The 20,963-nt window shown below is 41.1% G+C and overlaps 1 protein-coding gene across 1 annotated transcript in view; it reads left to right on the top strand.

The window, feature by feature from the left end:
* The window catches only part of syngap1b (synaptic Ras GTPase activating protein 1b), a 132,313-nt gene that overhangs the window by 72,219 nt on the left and 39,131 nt on the right, over window positions 1–20,963 (top strand). Inside the window, exon 4 of the mRNA XM_078251763.1 lies at window positions 18,287–18,768. Within this exon, the coding sequence (XP_078107889.1) occupies window positions 18,287–18,768 (482 nt within the window). The remainder of the gene's footprint in view (window positions 1–18,286; window positions 18,769–20,963) is intronic.

Below are 20,963 nucleotides of genomic sequence, written 5' to 3' on the forward strand. Positions count from 1 at the left end.
AAAAAAACGTTTGCACACTCTGTGATATTTATGGGGAGGCGGGGTTACTTACTTTTCAGAACATATGTATTAAACATGGTATACCACGTACCTCCTTTTTCTTTTATTTGCAGCTGAGATCGACTTTAAAAAGCAATGGTGCCCCTTTACAGGCCCCTCTTACACCACACCCATTTTGAAAATTGTTCCACTCTGCTGGGAGTACCCTTGTACTCCCAGCAGAGTGGAACCAACTATACTGGTTCTTGCTGCGGTATGCTTATAGACCTCTAGCGTTGGACACGGTGTGGAGGAGAGATGTTCCAGATTTGGAACCTACATTTGATTGGGATAAAGTGTGGATCAGTGTGGGCTTGGCATCCAGAAACCCTGATCATCAGCAAATACATTACAATTATATACACAGAGTATATTTAACTCCTAGGAAGCTTCATTTGATGAAGGTTATTTACTTTTGGAAGATGGTTGCCTTTAACCTCTCTAGGTTGTTTAAGATTAGATTGCCCTGCTTGCCTGCTACTCTTATTTTGAATGATTTGTCAAGGCAGGATTTGACACTGAATAAGAAAAAAGCATTGCTGGCTGGACTTACGGCTGCAAAAAAACTAGTTGCCACACGTTCCTCCACATTCGCTTTCTTTTCGAGCTTGGGTTTTAACATATTTGGATATTGTTTATTTGGAGTTGGCGACAGCTAGCATCCACGGAGCAAAAGAGTCAGCAATAGAACATTCACTTTTAACTACCCTCCGCGGGCTTCAGGTTTAATATGTAACCGAGATTTGGAGTTCTGGATCCAGGGGGTAGGTGGGTTATGTCTGGGGTTTTATTTAGTTAATTATTTTTATTTATTTTTTTATTTTTTTTATCGTAGTTGTTAATCATACGTTTCTACGTATATGTATAGGTAGGTATGTGAATATATGTTTTGTGCTCTATTTTTGAGGCGTATACATATCTGTACGTTCTATCTCTTTAAAATAAAATAAAAATTTGATCACAAAAAAAAGGCAAAGAAACTTGATTGTCATGCGGCCATGACCGTTTAAGCACCAAAACTACTAGTTAAGATTAAAAAAAATGTGTGGCTTGTGTTAAAACACCCGTTTCTCGGTGAAAGTCTTGTGTCTTCTTTCGGGATACAAACTCCCCTGCTTGGAAGTGTTTTTGTTGTGAAAGAAATAGTCCTGCACATAACCTACCCCACCTGTACAGATATAACCACTGGATTCCACCAGGCGCAGATGCCACCATGTTCCGGCTGCGCTGTGTTTTTGTTTCGTCGTTCGCCATGCCCCATACCACACCAGGAGCGTCTCAGAAGCAAAGCGTCTTGCCACCCCGGCTTGCAGATTTTGTAGTTTTGGTCATTTTTCATGGATATTTGTGCTTGTACCATAAAAGTGAGTGGTCTACATAGTTAAAAGCAGTCTTTTATTTAGTCCATTTATAAACGACATGGTTCAAAGATTTGTGGCTGTGTTTTATTTCAGTAGTTCAGTAGTCTGCAAAGGGTGTTTATTTTGAAAACTGCTCAAAGATGCTCAAAACTAGACCTAGCGCGTATATTTAGCGGAGCAGAGAGCCGGCTGGTGGAATCACAAGCATTGTCCATGGCGCTGCCAGAACGCTGGGCAGACGCGCCTGGTGGAATTTAGGTGTTAAGAGTGACATCAATTTTCTTATCTAACTCTCAGCAAGAAAGCAAATAAGCACATTCCCCCCAAGTTTTTATTCATACAGTTTTATGCATTTTACTTTTGATCAAAGAACCAGCTATTATAGCACAGTTGCTCATCATTTATGCCAATGATTCATGCCCATCAAACCTTGGAAGTGCTCCAACTGTCACCTCACATTGTGTTTATGCAAAAAATGAAGGGACTTTTATTTTCCAGAATCCTAGATACCCATAATAAAAGCCCTTCACTTTGCTACCTTAAATCTTGCTCAAAAACACTTTGGCAGGATGGGTGTTTGCCATGCACCTTTTGCTTCTGATCTACAAGCCTCATGCAGTGTCTCACACTGAGAGCTACAGCAGTATGAAACAATCTGATTTATACTTACGGGACAGGTTAACTTGCTTACATATGGATTACATTGGTATGAGAAATGTGTGCATGTACTGGAGCTGCATAAGCTTCAAAACGAAATGTTGGTTTTAAGCAGATTGCACATGTAGCAACCGGAAAAGTGCTAGAACGGAGAACGTAAGAGAAGGCTGCAGAGACTCACGCAGCATAAGCAGAAGCAAGAAGAAGCGACAGATGAGAGGAGAGGACAGAGGGAACAGGCTGAGGAAAGGAAAAAGATTACTACCAGAGTACATCAGGCTTAGCTTCACATCCTTAATGGTAACCATGGAAATAATTATAGAGCAGACAGACAGACTGTGTTAGAGAGAGAGAGGGAGGGAGAAGAAAAGACAATGGCAGAGGAAGAGAGAGAGAAAACCGTGGGGGGTGAAGTAGCTAAAATGTTTGTTGGAATTCCTAAACACTGTATCTGCAGTCTCTGGTGATTGGGAACTATTTGAAGATGGCATGAGCAGGGATGTGGTGGAGGTTAACCCTTTGTAAAGTCAGTTTAACCACCTTCTTACAGTAGCTGCAGAATAGTTTATCGTATTTTTAGCCTGAAATAAGTCTTTTTTTTCTTCTTTTTTTTTTACATGAGACTACACAAAGATAGGGTATCTTAAGGTGGGAAACAAACATTAATGAAGATATCCACCACCTGCACAGAGGTCATATTTTGTCCATCTTCATATCTAACCAGCGATAAGTGACTTGTGTGGTGAGTACAGCAACAGTACAGTGACATAATACACCGATGGTTAAAAAAGTTGCTTCAAACCCACAGTTGTCATGGAAACAGATCTAAAATACCCTTTACTCTGGAAGTGCTGATTGCTTATCATTGCTGAAAGCCCAATCAATGGTGATTAAAAAGTACTTGATGTCACTTGCATCATTTATACAATGTCAGATACAGCCTACACTGAGATGTATAAGTGCATGGCTGGTTTACATAATTGGATGGATTTGCTGGCTGGTTATTATATGGATTTCTGAGCAGTATTTATATATTCCTTATGGCGCAGCATGGGAGCTTGTGGGAAATTAACAGGAATCATGCAAGGGTTGGGTATAAAAAATTTGCATTCTAATTTTGATTGGTCATGACTGTGTGTGGTGTGTAACAGTATGCACGGGCAGGCACACTCTGGGCTTTGAGAATGTATATTGGGTAATGACATGATGCTTGCATGCCTCCCACACATTTGCCCCTGGCACTGAACCTCACACTGCTATGTGTGCGTGCCAGTAAAAGGTGAAAGGGAAACAGAAAGGGGTGAGAGGCGAACGGAAAAGGATGAGAGGAAGAATTGGAGAGAAGATAGAAGAGGAAAAAGTGATGACGGCTTCTTGCAGAGCTTAAAATCACTCCAGCACCCAGTAGGGATGCAGCCCCCCCCCCCCCCCCCCCACCTCGCGCTCTCTCTCTCTCTCTCTCTCGCGCTCACTCACTCACTACTGGAAATACAGAGAGAGAGAGGTGGAGAGATTAAAGCGTAGGGCATCAGTGCGCTGCTGCTCCCTCCCTAAACTGTAGTGCTGTCCACCTGTGCAAAATAATTTCCGCCCTGGCAGCAGACAGGAGACACTTCAGCATCCATCGCTTGCCAACGGATTACTTGAGGTTGATCCGCCGTTTGGTGCGAAGGAAGACGAAGGACTAAGTTGCCATTATCGCCTCGTTTTTTTTCTCCTCCTGCTGCCTTTCAGTTACTGGCACACGTTCAGTTTTTAGCCGTTGCAGTTTTTAGACTACTTTATTTTGTGGCGGTTGCTTGTTTCTTTGCCACTCCACCGAATCACTTCGTTTTTCTCTCTCTCTCTTTCCACAACGCTCTGTGGTTTTTGGTGCTTATCCACATATATGCGGCTGCATTGGAAATTAAAGCTTCCGTTTTTCTTTTCCCTGCTTGCTCGCTGGCTGCCGCGCTGAAGGCGTCCGATCAGGACAAAAAGGCGCAGTACAGAGAGCGGAGCGCGTCTTCAGCTCTACATCGGCGCACATTCTGAGAGGCGGACCTATTGCGCACCGCTCTTTCACGCACACATGGGCACGGACACGCACGCTCACATGCACGTGCACACACATGAATGTAAATCCGGAGACGCAGCTATTTTTCCGTCTGGGTGCATACATAGCTTTTGATAGAAATTAAAGTCCAGAGTTTTCTATTGAGTTTAAAGCAGGAACGCGTTTCCGTCCACCCATCCATCCACCCTTGGCAAGTTAATTTTTGAAATGCACAAGACGGACACCCACTAAGGAAACCATCGCAGAAACATTCCTATCTAAAAGATGAGAGAACTTGGCCCCAGCGGATCTTCCGTCGGTCACCGGAACAGCGAGTGCAGGGTCGGGGCGGAGGGCACCGGGGAGAGAGGACAGGGAGAGGCCGGGGAGGAGGAGCTCTCAGCCGGACTGCCCGACGCTGAACAGCCGCTGCTGCCGGTGCTCAAGAAGCAGGCTGCTGCTGCCGGGGGGAGGCGGGGGGAGGATGAACAGTGCCTCTGTGTAAAATTATAACACTCAGCTGACTTTGGGAGTGTTTGTTTTTCTGTCGTGTTTCTTCTCTCTAATTAGTCTGAAGATGCGAGATAACGAACAGTGGCCTACTTAATAACTGTCATCCTGTACTCTTATCAACGTGGCACTTTTGGGTCACCTTAAAGGTAAATTCAGCACTTTGGAGAAGTTACGGGCTGCAGTGGCGAAATTACCTGTGCAGTTGCGTCTGGAAGGACATCCTCCCACCTACAGGCCACTTACACCAGTTTAACTTTGTGTAATGATTACTTTTTCTTGGTAGTGTTTGTAGTTGATAAATCTGATTTACCCAATAGATAATATTCCTATAATCTTCGTATAGGGACATCTAGTGTGTCTGTGGTGCTCAGTAGTGAGTTTATGGTCACCATATTGCACTTGATGGTATTTTATATCTCCTAAATATTACTAGGCTATAATATTTATTTACGATATTATATATAAATATATAGTTTATAGTTTTCTGTGATATTTGTATAGTATTGTACTTTAGATTTATTATAAGACTACTATAGTTCTTTTTCTAACATACCTTAAGAACTCACTTACGCTAAGATATATCTAGATACATTGAAGGAGCCCTGTTTCCAGGTGCCTTGGTAGTGGAGACTAGCAGTTTATCATTTATTCATATCCCTATTTGTCTATGAAATATTTAAAGGTCATAGATTGATTTAAGGCCATCCTTCATCCACTTTGCAAAATGGAAGTGCTTTGCTGTATTGGGCTTTTGTAGTGGAGGTGACTTCACTGGCTTTGCTTTAGTTAGAGTCCTCTTGATTCCTTTTTTTTTATTTTATTTGACAGCTGGCTATTTGAGCAATACTTCTCTGTATGGAACTTGAACACAGCCTTATAAACCCTCCAGAGGATGGTCAACTCCTCAGACAAACGCATGTGTGTCATGACACTTGTTGGCAGGTGCCGTTTGCAGATATACCAACACGCTCAGTTATTTATAGACGCTAATATCACTGTGTGCTTTTGGAGTATCGATTCAGAACAAGTGTCGATGCTCGGTGGAATGTAACACAAACTACGGAGCTGCTGCAGTTTCATACAGACACCGACACTCAGTGGAATACAGGCTGAAGTCAGTGAATGCAACTCCAGTCTCCACTACTGTCATATAGACTGGAAACCCAGAGATATTGCCTCTACAAGTCTGGACACAAAGCACAGCAAGCCCCACCTGATCTAGGTAGGACATATATGTCTTTTTATTTGACTTTTGTTCCCCTTATAGTTTATGTGAATCCAACTAATATCATCTGATGCAGGCATACGTCTTCTCTATGTCGAAAATTGTACATGTTTTCTTTCGTTATGTCCTCTAAAACTGCAGTTTTATAATTACAAGATTGAAAATAGATCAAACTGACCATCATGTTTAACTGTGTATAGACCTTTAATACCAGCATTCATGTTTCAATTTGCCTGCCAGATATCTAATTTTGGGGAGACATTTGTCTAAATTACTTACAGTATAAATACTACATAAAAAGTGTACACATATAGCTGTAATATGCTGCTAATCTTCACCCCATTTGCACCCATCTCTGGTACGATGACATCACTTTTCTCTGTGTGTTTCTGTCAAACTCAAAAGCATAATCAGACCACAGCATGCCATCTGCCGTTTCCTCACATGCAATGTGAGCAAAAGACTCTGCATAAAACAGTGTTCATGTTGCTCCTTCAATGCCGGACAGTTCAGTCCATTTTTGTGAGTGTTAAAACAACTTTCCCAGAGCTAAAAGCTCAATAAAAGACTTCATAAATCCAACACGTTTTGTGCCACTCTGAGCATCGCTGAGGTGCAAGATCACTGTTTGGTTTTCAGGGATTAAGTGCCTGGTGGCTCCTGATGTCTTTGTGTTGCACTGTGGGGAAAAGCACATGTACAGTAAAAAATGTACAAGCATTAGCTGGGTAAGTCAGATCAGACTGGACTCGCTTTTCTTTGCTTTAAAAATCAAATAATTCCCAAAGTGAAACATAAGATTGATCCTAAATTAGACCTTTCTTTGCGTTAAAGCTGCAGTAGGTGCATTTGCAGAAAAGCATTGAGACACTTGCTAGCTCTCAGCTCCCTTCACTTCCCTCAGAGGCAAAAGCAATTGATTGACAGCTCCGAATGAAGCTCTGCTGCTCAAAAGTTTACCTCAAATGTCTCAGACACAGCATTAAAGGACAAATCCGGCGCAAAATGAACCTACAGGTTAATAACACGTGTACCGAGTCGACCGTTCTCTGGGATGTTTTCATGCTAATCGAATGTGACCAGTTTTATCGCAAACCGCTAATTAGCTTATAATGTTAGTCGTCGGGGCACGGGTAAAGTAAAATGAAATCTCTATTTCTATACCACTAACAAGGCTCCAAATAGCACCACATTTCCACGGTAGCATAATGATGGTCCATACATGTAAACCGAAGCATTGAGAACTTTGTAAGTTTACAGACAGTTTATTAAAAAGATAGTTTAGAAATACAGTACCGTTCACATATACAGGCGGGCGCCATCTTGAGAAAACTATACTAAACTATACTAAATCTATTTTAGTCTTTTCTCTTAACCCGGCATGAGAACTACTGTACTTTTTCCTGATTCCAACAAAATGTCAACTTATAGAAATCTACTCATGACAGTTTAAGCATCATACAAGTACTCAGCAAAGGCAGAAAAAATAACTCATTTTCCATTAGTAGCTTGTGGATTGTTGAAATCCAAAAACCATTTTGCCAGGCAAATTGGTTTTGAGAATACAAAGGATTGTCCAGAATTTTGGTCGTCTGCCAACTTGGCTCCTACTGTTCATGTAGAGTAGAGAAACTTGTGATCAGCAGTCAAAATGTGTCATGATCGGGCTGTTGGCTGCTGCTTCTCTCTCTCACACTGTGTCACTTTTTGAGTTTGCAGTTACAGTAACAGATATTTGAAAGCCCCATCATTTAACTGTACATTTTGGTATTACTGTATGTTTTCTATTTTCAGCTGTTGTTTAAAGTTTCCATTCAAGATGATTTGACTCATTAATGTAACAATGTGTTTGTTTCTCTTTGAGACCAGTCTTATGGTTCTTCCAGTCAGGGTTTGCATTGCATTTTGTATATTTATATGTAGTGCTGAAATGATTTGTTGATCAACAGTTGAATAATCATTTAAGGGGTACTCCAGCTGTTTAGCACTGTACTTCCATAGAATTGGACTAAAAAAGATAAGTCCAAATTGCTGCAGCAGAGGCAGAGATATCCTGACTTTTAGTAACTAGTAAAGAGAGCCGAAGCCATGACGTCAAATTCGGGTTAGCCTCTGTTCCATTAGCTTCCGTTACTCAATGCAATCTCTCATTTCTTACATCAATTGTTTAAAAACAATTAATGAATTATTAATAATTAAAGTCTGTTCCCGGGATTTACTTCCCATATTGTAAGGACAATTGACTGCAGTTACCATAAGAAGTTGAAATCATGATTTTAACTAAGAAAACAAAAACTACAGCTCCATCTTTTCAACTTTTTAACTGTAATCTGTAAATTACAGCTTTATTTCTGTAAAGAGCTGTAGGGCCCTATCTTGCACCCAGCGCAGCGCAAAGGCCGACGCAAGTGTCTTTGCTAGTTTAAGACTGACGCAGTTGTCAATTTCCCATCCAGCGCCCATGTTGTTTAAATAGCAAATGCACCTGCGTCCATCTTTGCGCCCATGGGCGTGTTGGTCTTACAGGGAGGTGTGTTCAGGTGAATTCTTGGCGTATTGCTATCTTGAGGCAGCGGGAAGTGATCGCGCCATTGACCAACAAAAACCTGGCCTAAAGTCAATAGCGCAGCATTTCATTAATATTTTAACATCAAATTTGTAAAATGCGCCTAGGCTCGTGCACAGCGCGCACACATTATGCTTGTTACACACACAGGGAAGTGCAGCAGCACACAAACATGCAAAAGATTACAAATAGAAATATTACGGTTCAAATCCACCATTATATTAGCAATGCACCTGGCTTTTTAAGGGAATGGGAGATGACACTCTGATTGGTTTATTGCATGTTACGCCCAAAACACATCTCTGAATTAATGAAGACACTAAGTACAACCCTTTTGAACCATGCGCCCGGCGTACGGACCCTTTTTTCTGCCGTCAAACTAGCAAAAGTGGATTTGGACACGCTGTGCGCTTAGATCGTTAAAATAGGGTCCGTAAACTTCTCCACCGTTTTGTCCTCTCTGTCCTGCTATCATTACAGCAAAGGCTGCTAACAATCTAAATATTGAAGACTAGACCAGACAAACGGAGTACACAAGATACTGTTGAGGCTGCATTTGTTGTTATTAGCGTGTGATTTTGAACAAGGTATTCTTACTTCTGAAACAGAACCTGTTTCTGTTTTCACTTTGGCACTCTATTAGTCAAAAACTCTGGATCCTACATTTCCATAATACGACTTGATAGCGTCTTTCATAAGACCCTCCCTGCCTGCTAAACACCCACATCTTTCAAACTCCACACCTTCAGTTTATAACACAGGCTCTTTGTTGAAAAGTGTAAATCTCAAGCCAAAACTGAGATTATTTTTATTAAAGGTCCTAAGACATGCTGCTTTTTGGATGCTTTTATTTAGTGTCTGTAACACTTTGGGCTTTGGGCATTTCTCACAGATATTCTATATCTAAAACTGAATGATGACTCAATTAATTATAAAAACAATCAGAATCGGAAAAAGGTTTATTGCCAAGTAAGTGCTTACAAGGAATTTGCCTTGGTGGTTGGTGCATTCATAAACAAACATATTGAACATTAATATGAAATAAACAATAAACACAGAAAGAAATGTATACAAACTAGCTGTTTAACATAAAAGTAAAAAAAGAGGCTGAATTGACTGAACAGTTAACTTGTAGACTTTCTAAATCACATTTATTATTTATGGAAACATACCGTACAATTTGTTAAGAAAGCAGAATGGACTTAAATAGAGAGGTCAAGGTTTGCAGAAGAATGCTGCTGCTGTATGAAGTATTGAATCCTCTCACATTAGCTGTGTTTAAAATCAGCTCTGTGCCAGCGTTCCTCAACATCCGCACACATTTTCCTCTTTTGGATCGGTTTGAACAGCCACTGCAGAGCTTTAGCAGCTCAGCGAGCAACCAAGACTTGTCCAGATAAATGTTTCCAAATTATTTCATTGATGCAAAATGTTCTGTGCATCTAGCTACTGTAGGGAATGAAACCCCAAACCTCTTGCAGGGCTAGTGCCTTGCTTTACCTGCTGGGCTCTAGGTGACAGGAGTTATACATTACATTATGTAATGAGAGGAACAGAGGAGAGACTGCCTTGCATTTGTAGCCACAGTTCATGGATCAAAAGCAAACAGGGAGCCAACCAGCGGTCTATTATAACAAAGGCAAACATACAAAAAGCCCTGAGCGTTTCAGCGCTATTAAGACACCCACTCCCTCTCCAGCCTCCATCTCTGGCTCTTGTGCTCCCTCCCTCTCTCCATCCAACTCCCTCTTCCTCAGTGCAACTCCCCCTCCCTCTCTTTTTACCGCTCCCCCAGATGCATTTCCTCCATTTCACTCTCTTGCTTTTTTTCCTCCATCCAGCTCTCTTTTTCTGTCGTCCTGTCTTCACTCCATATAGTCTTGCACTTGCGCTGTCCATCCTACTCCTACACGAACACTTACCCACCACCCCCATACACACACACTGTTCCTTTTTCTGTTTTGTTTTTTCAACCAACCTCTTACTCATGTGTGTCTACATCCCTCCCTCCCACTCTTTTAACTCTGTCTCTCTCTCAGTTCTCTCAGAGGGTCTAAGCTGGAAGCGATTGCCACCCACACATTCCCTCTTCAGCTTTCAGCTTGACATCAGATTTACATTCACAATGAGCAAGCGCAGCATTTCACATGTTGCCTCGCACATGGCTGTACACACAAACATGTGAACATACAAACTGGTTGTCTGAACACATGAACACACATACCTGTACCGTATGGTACTGTATGTGAGATGTAAGGTTTTGTTACTTGTGTGTACATGCGGATCCTATGCTGGAATAATTAGCCAGTAAACCAGTTAGTTGATTGACAGACACGCAGTTGGCAACCAACACAACGCCTGAGCGATGGAAAAATGTAAACATGGTTAGCAGCGTGCAGAGATGAGCTGGTATTTTATAAATTGGTACATTAAACTTTTGCCAAATCCTGTCAGAAGTACAGCATATACAGTACATCTTTCTTCTTAAGAAAAGCTTTGGGTGCATTTGATTTTTCTCCTTTTAGTGACAAAATACCGTCCAGCTTGTTCAATACGCCATATTTGGAAGCATGTTAATGCGACTTATACAGACAATGGCTCTGCAAAATTTGTTTTGGTGGGACATTTACACCCTGGAAAAGAAAACGCCACATACAATATTAAATGAAGTTAACTTTTCACACAATACAGTAACGTGAGCTGTTTAAATTAACTGGATACATGGTTAAACATAATTTGCTGTTACCAGTGTATCCCTGTGGATACTTCGTCCACAGCTATCCTCTCATATCGGTCCCAGAATGTCCCAGTTAGATAGTAAATGCCGTAAACATATTCTTTGTAAATCCTTACAATCATTCCCCGAAAGAAGCAAGCAGTCCAATTCTTCAAAACTTTCAGTGTGTAGCTTGCTGACCCGCAGGTTGTTGTTGTTTCCCGAATCGAACAGAGTTTGAAAACGGCAACACACAGAGAGCTAAAGGCGAGGAACATCTGTCTCAACGTTTGTCTTACGCAAGCCCAGCAAAACGCTATACAGACCGATACTCAGCATTTTTGTTGACCAGTCCTCCGGCTTCAGCTTCCTAATTTGCCGTTTGAGATCCAATCCAGAATCAATATGACAAGAACTACTATTACCAGGTGTAAATGCAAAGACCTTAGATCAGAAGTCACTCCCTCGTTCACTTGTTCACTAACAAGACATTCTACAGTTTACTCTGCAGTGAGCAGTAATAAGAAATGCCTCGCGTCGTACGACTGTAATATTCACATCTATATAATGGGAAGCATAGCATTATGGGATTGTTACCAGAAAAAGGTGTCCATGCCATGGACACCTTTTTATGAGGGCACTATATTGTGGATGAATTTCCCACTCAGAACGTGGACAATGTACAATGTCGGACAATAAATATAATACACAATACAGGAGTTATTTTGGACACAGCCATAATCTCTCATTGAGTCTTACTTGTGATCTCAGTAATCTACCAGCGTGGTTTATTCCAGTATTGTAGTATAGTATTCCAAGTACGAGACTATTTTTTCCTCTTTCATCTTGGATGATTCGATGTACCTGGCCATCTTTAATAACATTTCAACAGTGATGGTAAGAATGAGCAACTTGAACAATGTTATTTCAGCACAGGGATGATTTATTAAGCAGCTAAATAAAAGAGACAAGCACATCTACCTGCCACATTACCCCAGCCATACTGAAACGCAGCCTCTCATGACATGATGACCTCAGCCAGTCTGCATTTGTCAAGTCTGCTTTTCAAGCCTTTACATCATCTCCAAACGATACAGTAGTTTTATAATTGCATTTTAAAAGAGGTACAACAAGTGAATCAAAAGATGTTTCTAGGTGTCTCCACACGTACTGGTTCAGAGCTTTGTTGAATGGCATGTTTGAAACAAAAAATGTAAGGTACCTAAGGGTTAAAAAAAAAAAAAAAAAAATGTTGCCATGGCAACGAAATACAGAGCCTGGGTTGGCATCAAAAAGAGATTGAGTGAGAAATAGATTTAAATGGACCTATCCAGACTTTTTTTTTTCGTTCCAGGCCGATGCTTTTGTTAACACTTTCATAAACCATTAAAGTGAGAACACAGGTGTTGAAAAAAGACAATGACCATGCCATTTCTTTTGGGTTCATTTGTCACGCTGCTCAATAACTCCACCCATCTCACATCCTTTCATTTGCATAAAGACTGTGGATCAGAAGATTTATACACTGATTTTGAATGGGTCTTTGCATGCGCTGCTGCCTACATTTCTCCACTCTGTGCATGTTAAGTGTAAAAAGAGGCAAGTACGGCGTGTTATGTTTGAAAAGTGAATTTTGGTCTGTATTCAAATTGAAGAGTACCATTTTCCTAAATCTGCTCTTGGCGCCTACTCTTACTAAATTATAGATAATGCAGCATGTTGAGTAAATCCAGGTGCATGTTAAAAATATAGGAGATCTCCAACCCCGAGTAATGGGATTTATTCTGGGTTCAAATGTTGTAAAAAGTCTCTCTTTCGTCTATTTCCAACTATCTTACGAGGGCAAAAAGTGACAGTATTCTTTAAAATGAACAGGAGGAGGTAACCTAATGGCCTTTCATTGGCTGTAACCTGCAGCAAAACCCCAATGATGTCGTAATTGAAGCCATTTTTTTTCTGGAGTATCTCATAGTTGAAGAAGAGAAAATGTCAGCAGGTGTAACCATCAGAGATGATTCAACATGAAAAAGGGGGTTGTTTCAGACAAAATGTAGCAGGCAACAATCAAAAAATGTAAACCAATAGGATATCAGTTTTGTAGCCTAAGTTATTCGATGAGAGTGGCGAATGATCTTTGATAGTTTTGATTCAATTAAATTTAGTTTACACTCACTGTTAAATACACAAATCTAATGTATCAGTTCAGTTGTGCTTGTTGCTTAACAAACACTAAAACTGGATCTTTTATTTTGACAAAACATCTTAATTGAAGGTCCACTTACAAGCTTTTCCCGGAGCTTTCAAACATGTCTCACAGTCTTCAGCAGCGGATCAATCCTATATATTTCTGAGATTTTGAACTGCATAGGTTTAAAAACTATGTTGAATAAGCTGTCATTTTAAATTATAATAATGTATATCTTTACAAAGATAAATATTATCGTTTCTGCGTATAAACAATTTCAATAACTGATTTCATTTTTGTTTTATATTCTTTTTTTTAGGCTGAAGTCTGTATGTAACATCTGTTCAGGGACTACAGATTTACAGCAATAATTAACTATGTGTGCTGTCTAACAATCAAACCGGTAAATAAATAAATGAATAATATACTTTAACAGGTTACTTAGTAGTCCCAGTAGGTAGTTAATTGATGAATAACGTGCACAGCTACAGATGTAGTCAGTGCCATTTGTAACAGTCAAACATGCACATTTTTATTGCATGTTGGCACTTCATGCAAATAAATTGCATGAAGTGCCATTATCACTTGTGAATAATAATCATCATAGAGTTTTGTTTTGCTGGTTATGAATCACTTGATAATACATTTTTTTCCATAAAGCCATCACATTCATTTCTCCATCTGTTTATCACAACATGACTGCCTTTATATCCCTCCAAGTCGACTCTGAGTCGCCAGTTTAGGCCGAATATTTTGTAGTGGCTCCCGCTTTTTCTTTGTTTTAAAGTGCCCATATTATGAAAAAAACACTTTTTCTGGGATTTGGGGTGTTCTTTTGTGTCTCTGGTGCTTCCACACGCATACAAACATTGAAAAAAATCCCTCCATGCTGTTTTGAGTGAGATACGGTTTCTGAATGTGTCCTGCCTTCAGTCTCCGAGTGAGCTGTTCAAAATCGGCACGGCTTGTGACGTCACAAGCCGAAACGAGCTGGCTAACCGCAACCGTTAGCTCGTAGCGTTAGCATGCTAACGCTAATGCTAACGCTAGCATGCTACCTCGTTCTCAATAGCAAAGCACTGCTACAGCACACACAAGTTCACCATAATCTACAAAAGAACTACTTCCATGTGCGCCCTCATTTAGAAGTCTCCCAGCTAATCCTGCCTTGTAACTGACTGAAGTTGGAGAAACAGCCTTTCTTTTACTGTCTATGGAGCTAGCTAGCTGACATGATCTACATCTGAGCTACTGCACATGTGTGAGTGCAATCAAAGATAGTACAGAAGAAGAAAAGAGGTCTCACTCTGTAGCTAAAACAGAGACCAGCTGAAAAGAGGATCTGCAGCAGTGAGAGAGAGCTGTGCAGTACAACAAAAATATGGTGTTTTTTGATAAGTAAACCATGTAAACCTATTCTGGTACAACCTTAAAATACAATTATGAACCTGAAAATGAGCATAATATGGGCACTTTAATAAATACTCAACATTATTACTGATGTGTTTTTCTTTGAGAAATATATTACGCACGGCCGCCAAATAATACTAAAGCCCAGTGCACCTGCAGAGAAGCCACCCCACACTAAACAACTTAAAAGTGAACTCTGATTTGAATCATCAATGTTTAAGGGGGCAGTCCTGGTGGGTAGTCATATCACAACACATAAACTCTTTAAAACATAGAAAACTAGGTATTTCCTAGTACTCACATTCTGTACTTTTGGGGAAAAACAACAGCTGCAACCACCTAAAGGAGACAAAGACTTGGTTGATTTCCAACAGAAATCATGACCCCAATGAAACCCTCCATTGGAGGATGTAATAAAACACATGCTCTCTCTGAATCTTATGACTCCATTGGCACCAAAAGGACCTTTGTTTTAACACCAGAGGGGTTATGTTGGTACACTAACTCACAGACTGCTTATTTATCGGATCTCACTGTCTAAAGCTAAACCCACAGAAATGGCGCAAATATTTATTTATTTTTACTGTGAGTCCTAAATCACCATTCTCTGCTTGGCACAATCTGCTCATCCAGGAGAAACTAATTAGTTTGGGAAACAATATATTCTGAAGAGGATCTTGATATCACTGTTCTGAGGCCTAATTGAGATGGCTGCAGTTAAGATGCATATATAATGATGGCATAACCTCCAGCCGTACAGGGCAGCCCCCATGATAATTGCTGTTAATTAACACTTCTTGCAGAGTAACAAACACCTAAGAAACTCTGAGTACGACTGTGAGCGAGTTTGCCATTATTTAACCCTATTACAAAACGCAACTTTGAGCAGATTAAAATTACTTTTCATGCAATTACAATTAACTGTCAAAAGCGCTCTTGACAACTTTTAATGGAGCTAAATGTGGAGTTTTCCCCCTCTCCTGTGAATTGTCAGTTATCTTTTCATGTACGATCCCTGCTTTCTCAGATTTCATTTAGAAGACTTCTCCACCAGTCAGTCATCCAGCCTACAGAGGTTGATTTGGTAGTTTTGAAGATGTGGACTTAGGCAAACCGACACGGCCATAGTTTGATGTCTTAGCTGGGTGACAAACACCTTTGTGGTCATCTTTTTCCCTCCATGCGTAGGTTGGAGAAAACGTTAGGTTTGCAGACAGAAAGACAAGCAGGCTTGCGGTGAGAAGATTGCCATTTGGACAGGTAAATGAAAGACCGTGAAAGGAGAGTGAAAGGGGCAGCGAGGATGAAAGAGAAATACAGATTAAGGTAATGTGGAGAAGATGGAGGGTTCTAGATGTCACATATATCTGAAGGGGGAGGAAACGAGAGGACAGTATGAAAAAAGGAGAGAGTGCAAGGAGGAGAATGAAAATGAGAGAGAGAGAGAGAGAGAGAGAGAGAGAGAGAGGGATAAATGCACTTGAATTATGTAAAATAGCTGCGTGGGAGTGAAGGAGTGTGTGTGTGTGTGTGTGTGTGTGTGTGTCTGAGTATTAGTGTGACTGTGTGACAGAAGAGGCTGAGAGAGGGAGAGAGCAAAGGAAAGAGCAAGATAGACAACATGAAGAGGCAGGGGAAGATAGGCTGCAATGCTGGAAAATGGACAAGAAGCAAACTTATATTTTAAATGAGGGTTATCATACTGTAGATTTTTCTTTGATAAGGCCATGCAAAGGGGGAAAAAACTAGGAAAGGAAGACAAAAGAAAATAGGGAAAGAACAAGTCATGCAGAATTGTAAAGGAGGCTTTGATGATAAAAATGATTGAGTATATATAATAGTTCTGTCTTCATCCAGTGGAAATGTGCAACATGCTGTTGACTTCTTATAACTTTACATATTCAAGTCAAACACCAGAAACGTGTTTGTACTCCTTTGATAGCTGCATGTCTCTAGGGATGGCAATGTCTGTCTGAAATATCTCAACAACTATTGGATGGTTTGCCATTCAATTTTGTGAACACATTCATGGTCCTGAGAGTGTGCCTCCTGCTTTTTCATTTAGCTATAATAGTACGTCAAAATGTTCACTTATCCAGTGAAACCTACCAGATGGATTGGCACAAGGTTGTGTACAGACGGCCATGGTTCCCAGACGATGGTTCCTCTGGCGTCTCCATGAGGTTCATATTTGTGGTTTTAAGTGAAATGTCTCAAGAACTGTTGGATGTATTGGCATGAAATTTGGTACAGACATGCATGTTCCCCTCAGAATGAAGTATGTAGACCTTGCTTCCATTCAATGGCAGAGTGCTATGAAGTGAAGAACAATTGAACAAAATGTTCATGTAGCTACGTCCATCACCACCGTGTCACAGCGGATGATACTAACTAGTGGATATTTGATATTTGATGACAAAAGCCAATATGGACATCTGGTAGCCGTGTTAAAGGTGCATACCACATACTGTACAGTAACAGCAACGTCCCTGGTTCGATTGCGACCAGGGACCTTTGTTACATGTCATTCCCCCCACCCCCCACCCCCTTTCTCTCTCTCGCTCTCTCCCCACACATTTTGTCTGAATCTCTTTTGTCACTATCAAATTTTGGCAAAATGTTAGTTTAAGCCGGCCTTTAAAGGTGGTCAGGTGTCGCAGTTTCATACTTGGTGGACAAACCATTTATTGATTCATCGACACGCAGTGAGATTTGTAATTCTATTCTGTGAAACATGAGGGCCATTTATGGTCATTCTTTTTCCAAAGTCACTTTCATCATACAGTGCATGCACATGTTTCCCCCTTGAGCACAGTGATGCAGAGACAGAGCTACAGTCCTGACATTTTATTGAGTTTTTCAACATTTAGTGACAGGGCAACAGGGATGGGGAAGTGGAATACATCAACTCAGGCCTCCTGAGTTTTGTTTCATGTGTTCTCTAACTGTACATTTACACTCTCTCCGTCATCCATCAAGTGTAGGACAGGAGTTTATTCCCTTTCTGACTAATTCAGTGCATTAGGCACCGACTCACTGACGGAAGTCAATAAGTGCTTTGTTTGTTTAATGCTCGCTCCTCTCTATCCGTGCATCTCCCAGCCCCTCCCCTCTCCCCTCACCATAACCTGCAGACTGTTAACATTCGCCTCATCTGATATTCAGACAGAAAATCTATCCCTCCAATAGTCTCTCCCCCTACCCTCCACGTGTTAAGGTGTCTTTGAGTTTATGTGTGTGTAGCGTGTAGCAGTAGAAGCAGCAGCAGCAGCAGTGCAGGTGGATGGGTGTGACCCAGCAAGGTTTTTCTTCTGCCTCGCTCACCTTTGACCTCTATCTAGCGCTCATATTATTTCCTGCCCTCTTTCATTCCTTCAGGCTGACTGTCAATAACAGCTCTCCCGTAGCTGTTTATTTCCACAATGGCCCCTTCTTTCTGTCCCCACATCCTCTGGCTCTATCTGTGTCTTGGTGCCACAATTTTGTTGTTCTGCCCTCATTTTACCTTTTGATGTTTCCCTTCCGATGATGGGTATTAGAGTTTTACCTGTCGACCTTTTCTCTTTCTCTACCTCTTAGATCATCGCGCCCGGCGGAAGAGCATAGCCACTGGGAAGCAGCCCAGCATGGAGGTCCCTCCCACTGCCCCAATTCAACCCTTCCGACAATCCGTGAGTAACCCCCACTGTTCCCGGCCTCGCTCACTGCCTCCGACCCTTTCGCTGTCCCTCCTCCCTCATCCCGCCCTAGGCCCGCCACACACCTGTGGCCACCGGGCCAGTGGCACCCCGCCTCACCCTTTCCCCCTCTCCCTGGCTGTCTCCCCCTCCCTCACCTTGTGCCAGCAGCAGCAAAAGGGCTCCAAGAAAGGGTCTGGCACGCCCCCCTTGCCCCGCTCGCTGCCCCTCTCCCCCTCCCTATCCTTCACGCTTCCCCACTCGCCTGCTGCCTTCTCTTCCTCCTCCTCCCCCCCCTTCTCGTATTGGGGCGGAGACTGGAGGGCTGCCAGTTCGAGTCCAGTGGCAGGAAGAACGTTTATTGCACCACTGCCCCCTGTCGAGGTATGTGACACAAACATGGCTGAAGCAGTGACACTGAAACATGGAAACATCTCACTCCTTTCACTTGTGATCTCTGAAGTTGGCTCATAGTCATAGAATTATTGAAACAGTACACCTCAAAGGGCCATACCAGTGTGTTTGCAAGTTTAAGCTCCTTAAATACAAACTGACTCTTTTCAAACGCAAAAAAAGCATTTCAGGCAGCCATTGATCTCCATTCATTTGCCAATGGTACAAAACCCAATTAGCAGACTCTTCAAACGTACTTGAGTTGTGTAATCTGCATTGTGTGTTGTGTGTATCTGTATACACTGTGTGTTTATCTGTATTGTGTTTTTGTGTGGTCATGCAGTTTAAGAGCTGTTCGTTTAAAAAATTTGCCACTGCGTTTTGTTAATTTGTTCGTTTGCAGAATTAAAACATCACCATAGGGACATAAAATAATAGAACTTCATGAGTATGCATAGGGGAGGAGCCCCCCCATCACAGAAAACTCTCAAATTCAATTAAGTGTTAGCAGAAACAAACAAGACAAACTAAACAAAAAGGCGATAAAGAAAAATGTAATGCCTAAATTTATGTTATCTCTAATAGCAAATTATAATGCTAAAAAAATGCTTTTGTATGGATGGAAACCTGTAATGGCAGGAAATTGTAATGGTTAACTGTAATCTGAAATAAATAGGACTTGTAGTAAATGGGTTTAAACATATGAAACACCTGGTATGATTCTTTATTGTCCACAAAAGTATATAAAATGTTCTGTCAGTGTTAGTCTTCTGGGATCATCATGTCTCTGTTTTATACTAGAGACAACTTGAGACAAAGAGGGAGGAGGAGCTGGCAGCGAAACACATTCTGTCTGTGGACAGAAATAATCTGTTTATTGTTTTATTCATGGCAACAGAAGATCAATCACAATTGGCACATAAAAGGGCTTAAAGGGTGCTTTGGTGTCTTATTAAGTTTGTGCAAGTGCTCTATGTTGCCCATCTCCTTTCCATTTCCATGCTGGTGTTTATACACTGTCACTCTAGCTGGAAATAGCAGGACTTGTTTGTCTCCCTTTGCAGGAAACTCGTTGCTGCCCATTCACTGTTGCTGTATACAGCTTTCATAGACTTGAACATTACAGGAGCCAAATAATCCATTAGAGTACATGTGAAGCCCTACTTTGGGTTAGCCAAAGATTTTGTGTTTCATCATTATTTCATAGTGGCTGAGATGAGTGTTGTCATATCAATATTTCAAGTCCTCTGATTGGATGAGCAAGCCTAAAGTGCGGGCTGGGGTGTCGTAGTGTAAACTTAAGATGCATGCAAAACTTTCGAAAAGTCACAGGCAGCCTTTGTGATTTTGCTACATTTTGACTACTGTAAATCTGACACTTAGAGGCAGAAATAGACATCTTGGCTAAAAAATAATCCCTAAAAAGCACATTGCCTGGTGTAGTGGTACCTGTGTATGCCCACCTCTGGGCAGCTGGATTTACCGTATACCTCCCTAAAAATAGCCACAAATACAGTTACAGTCTTTCATGTAAGCTGCCGTGTTAACTGCCTACGAGAGACTCATTTGATCCTAAAAAGAATACTCCATTACAAGGAAAAGGCTCTCATTGAAAATGTCACTTAAGTAGAAGTATGCAAGTACCATATTATTAGCAAATTGTACTAAAAGTAACAGTACTTATAATTCAATTCTGAGTGTAACACTAGTATGAACTATATTATCAATTATTCTGCAGATTATCATATAAAATACACGTAGTGCGGTAAAAAGTACAATATGTACCTCTGAATTGTAGTAGGGTAGAAGTATAAATACTCAAGTAAGACATCACACCACATTATTAAATGTGGATAGTAGCAAATGGGCTGAAACAAACTAAATGACCTCATTATTCTCCTTTCAAACTGAAATGAACTAACTTTGTGCATGCAAACGTAGCCACTGAAGATTAAGTTTCCCCCTTCACTCTATTACCTTCCTTTATTGTGGTTTATTGTGATTCAGGCTTCTCTCTCTCTCTCTCTGTATATTGAATACTTTTACTTTTTGAGACTTAAAGTGTCAGATGGAGCGGCCAATCAAATCAGATTTAGTCATGCAGGCTATTAGCTTGGAAGCAGCAGATGGAGCCAAGTCTTTAGTCATATCCTCAAGACAGGCTTCAAAGCCATTTGACTAACGCC

This window comes from Sander vitreus, chromosome 6 (genome assembly GCF_031162955.1).
Source record: "Sander vitreus isolate 19-12246 chromosome 6, sanVit1, whole genome shotgun sequence".
NCBI classification, from domain to species: domain Eukaryota; kingdom Metazoa; phylum Chordata; class Actinopteri; order Perciformes; family Percidae; genus Sander; species Sander vitreus.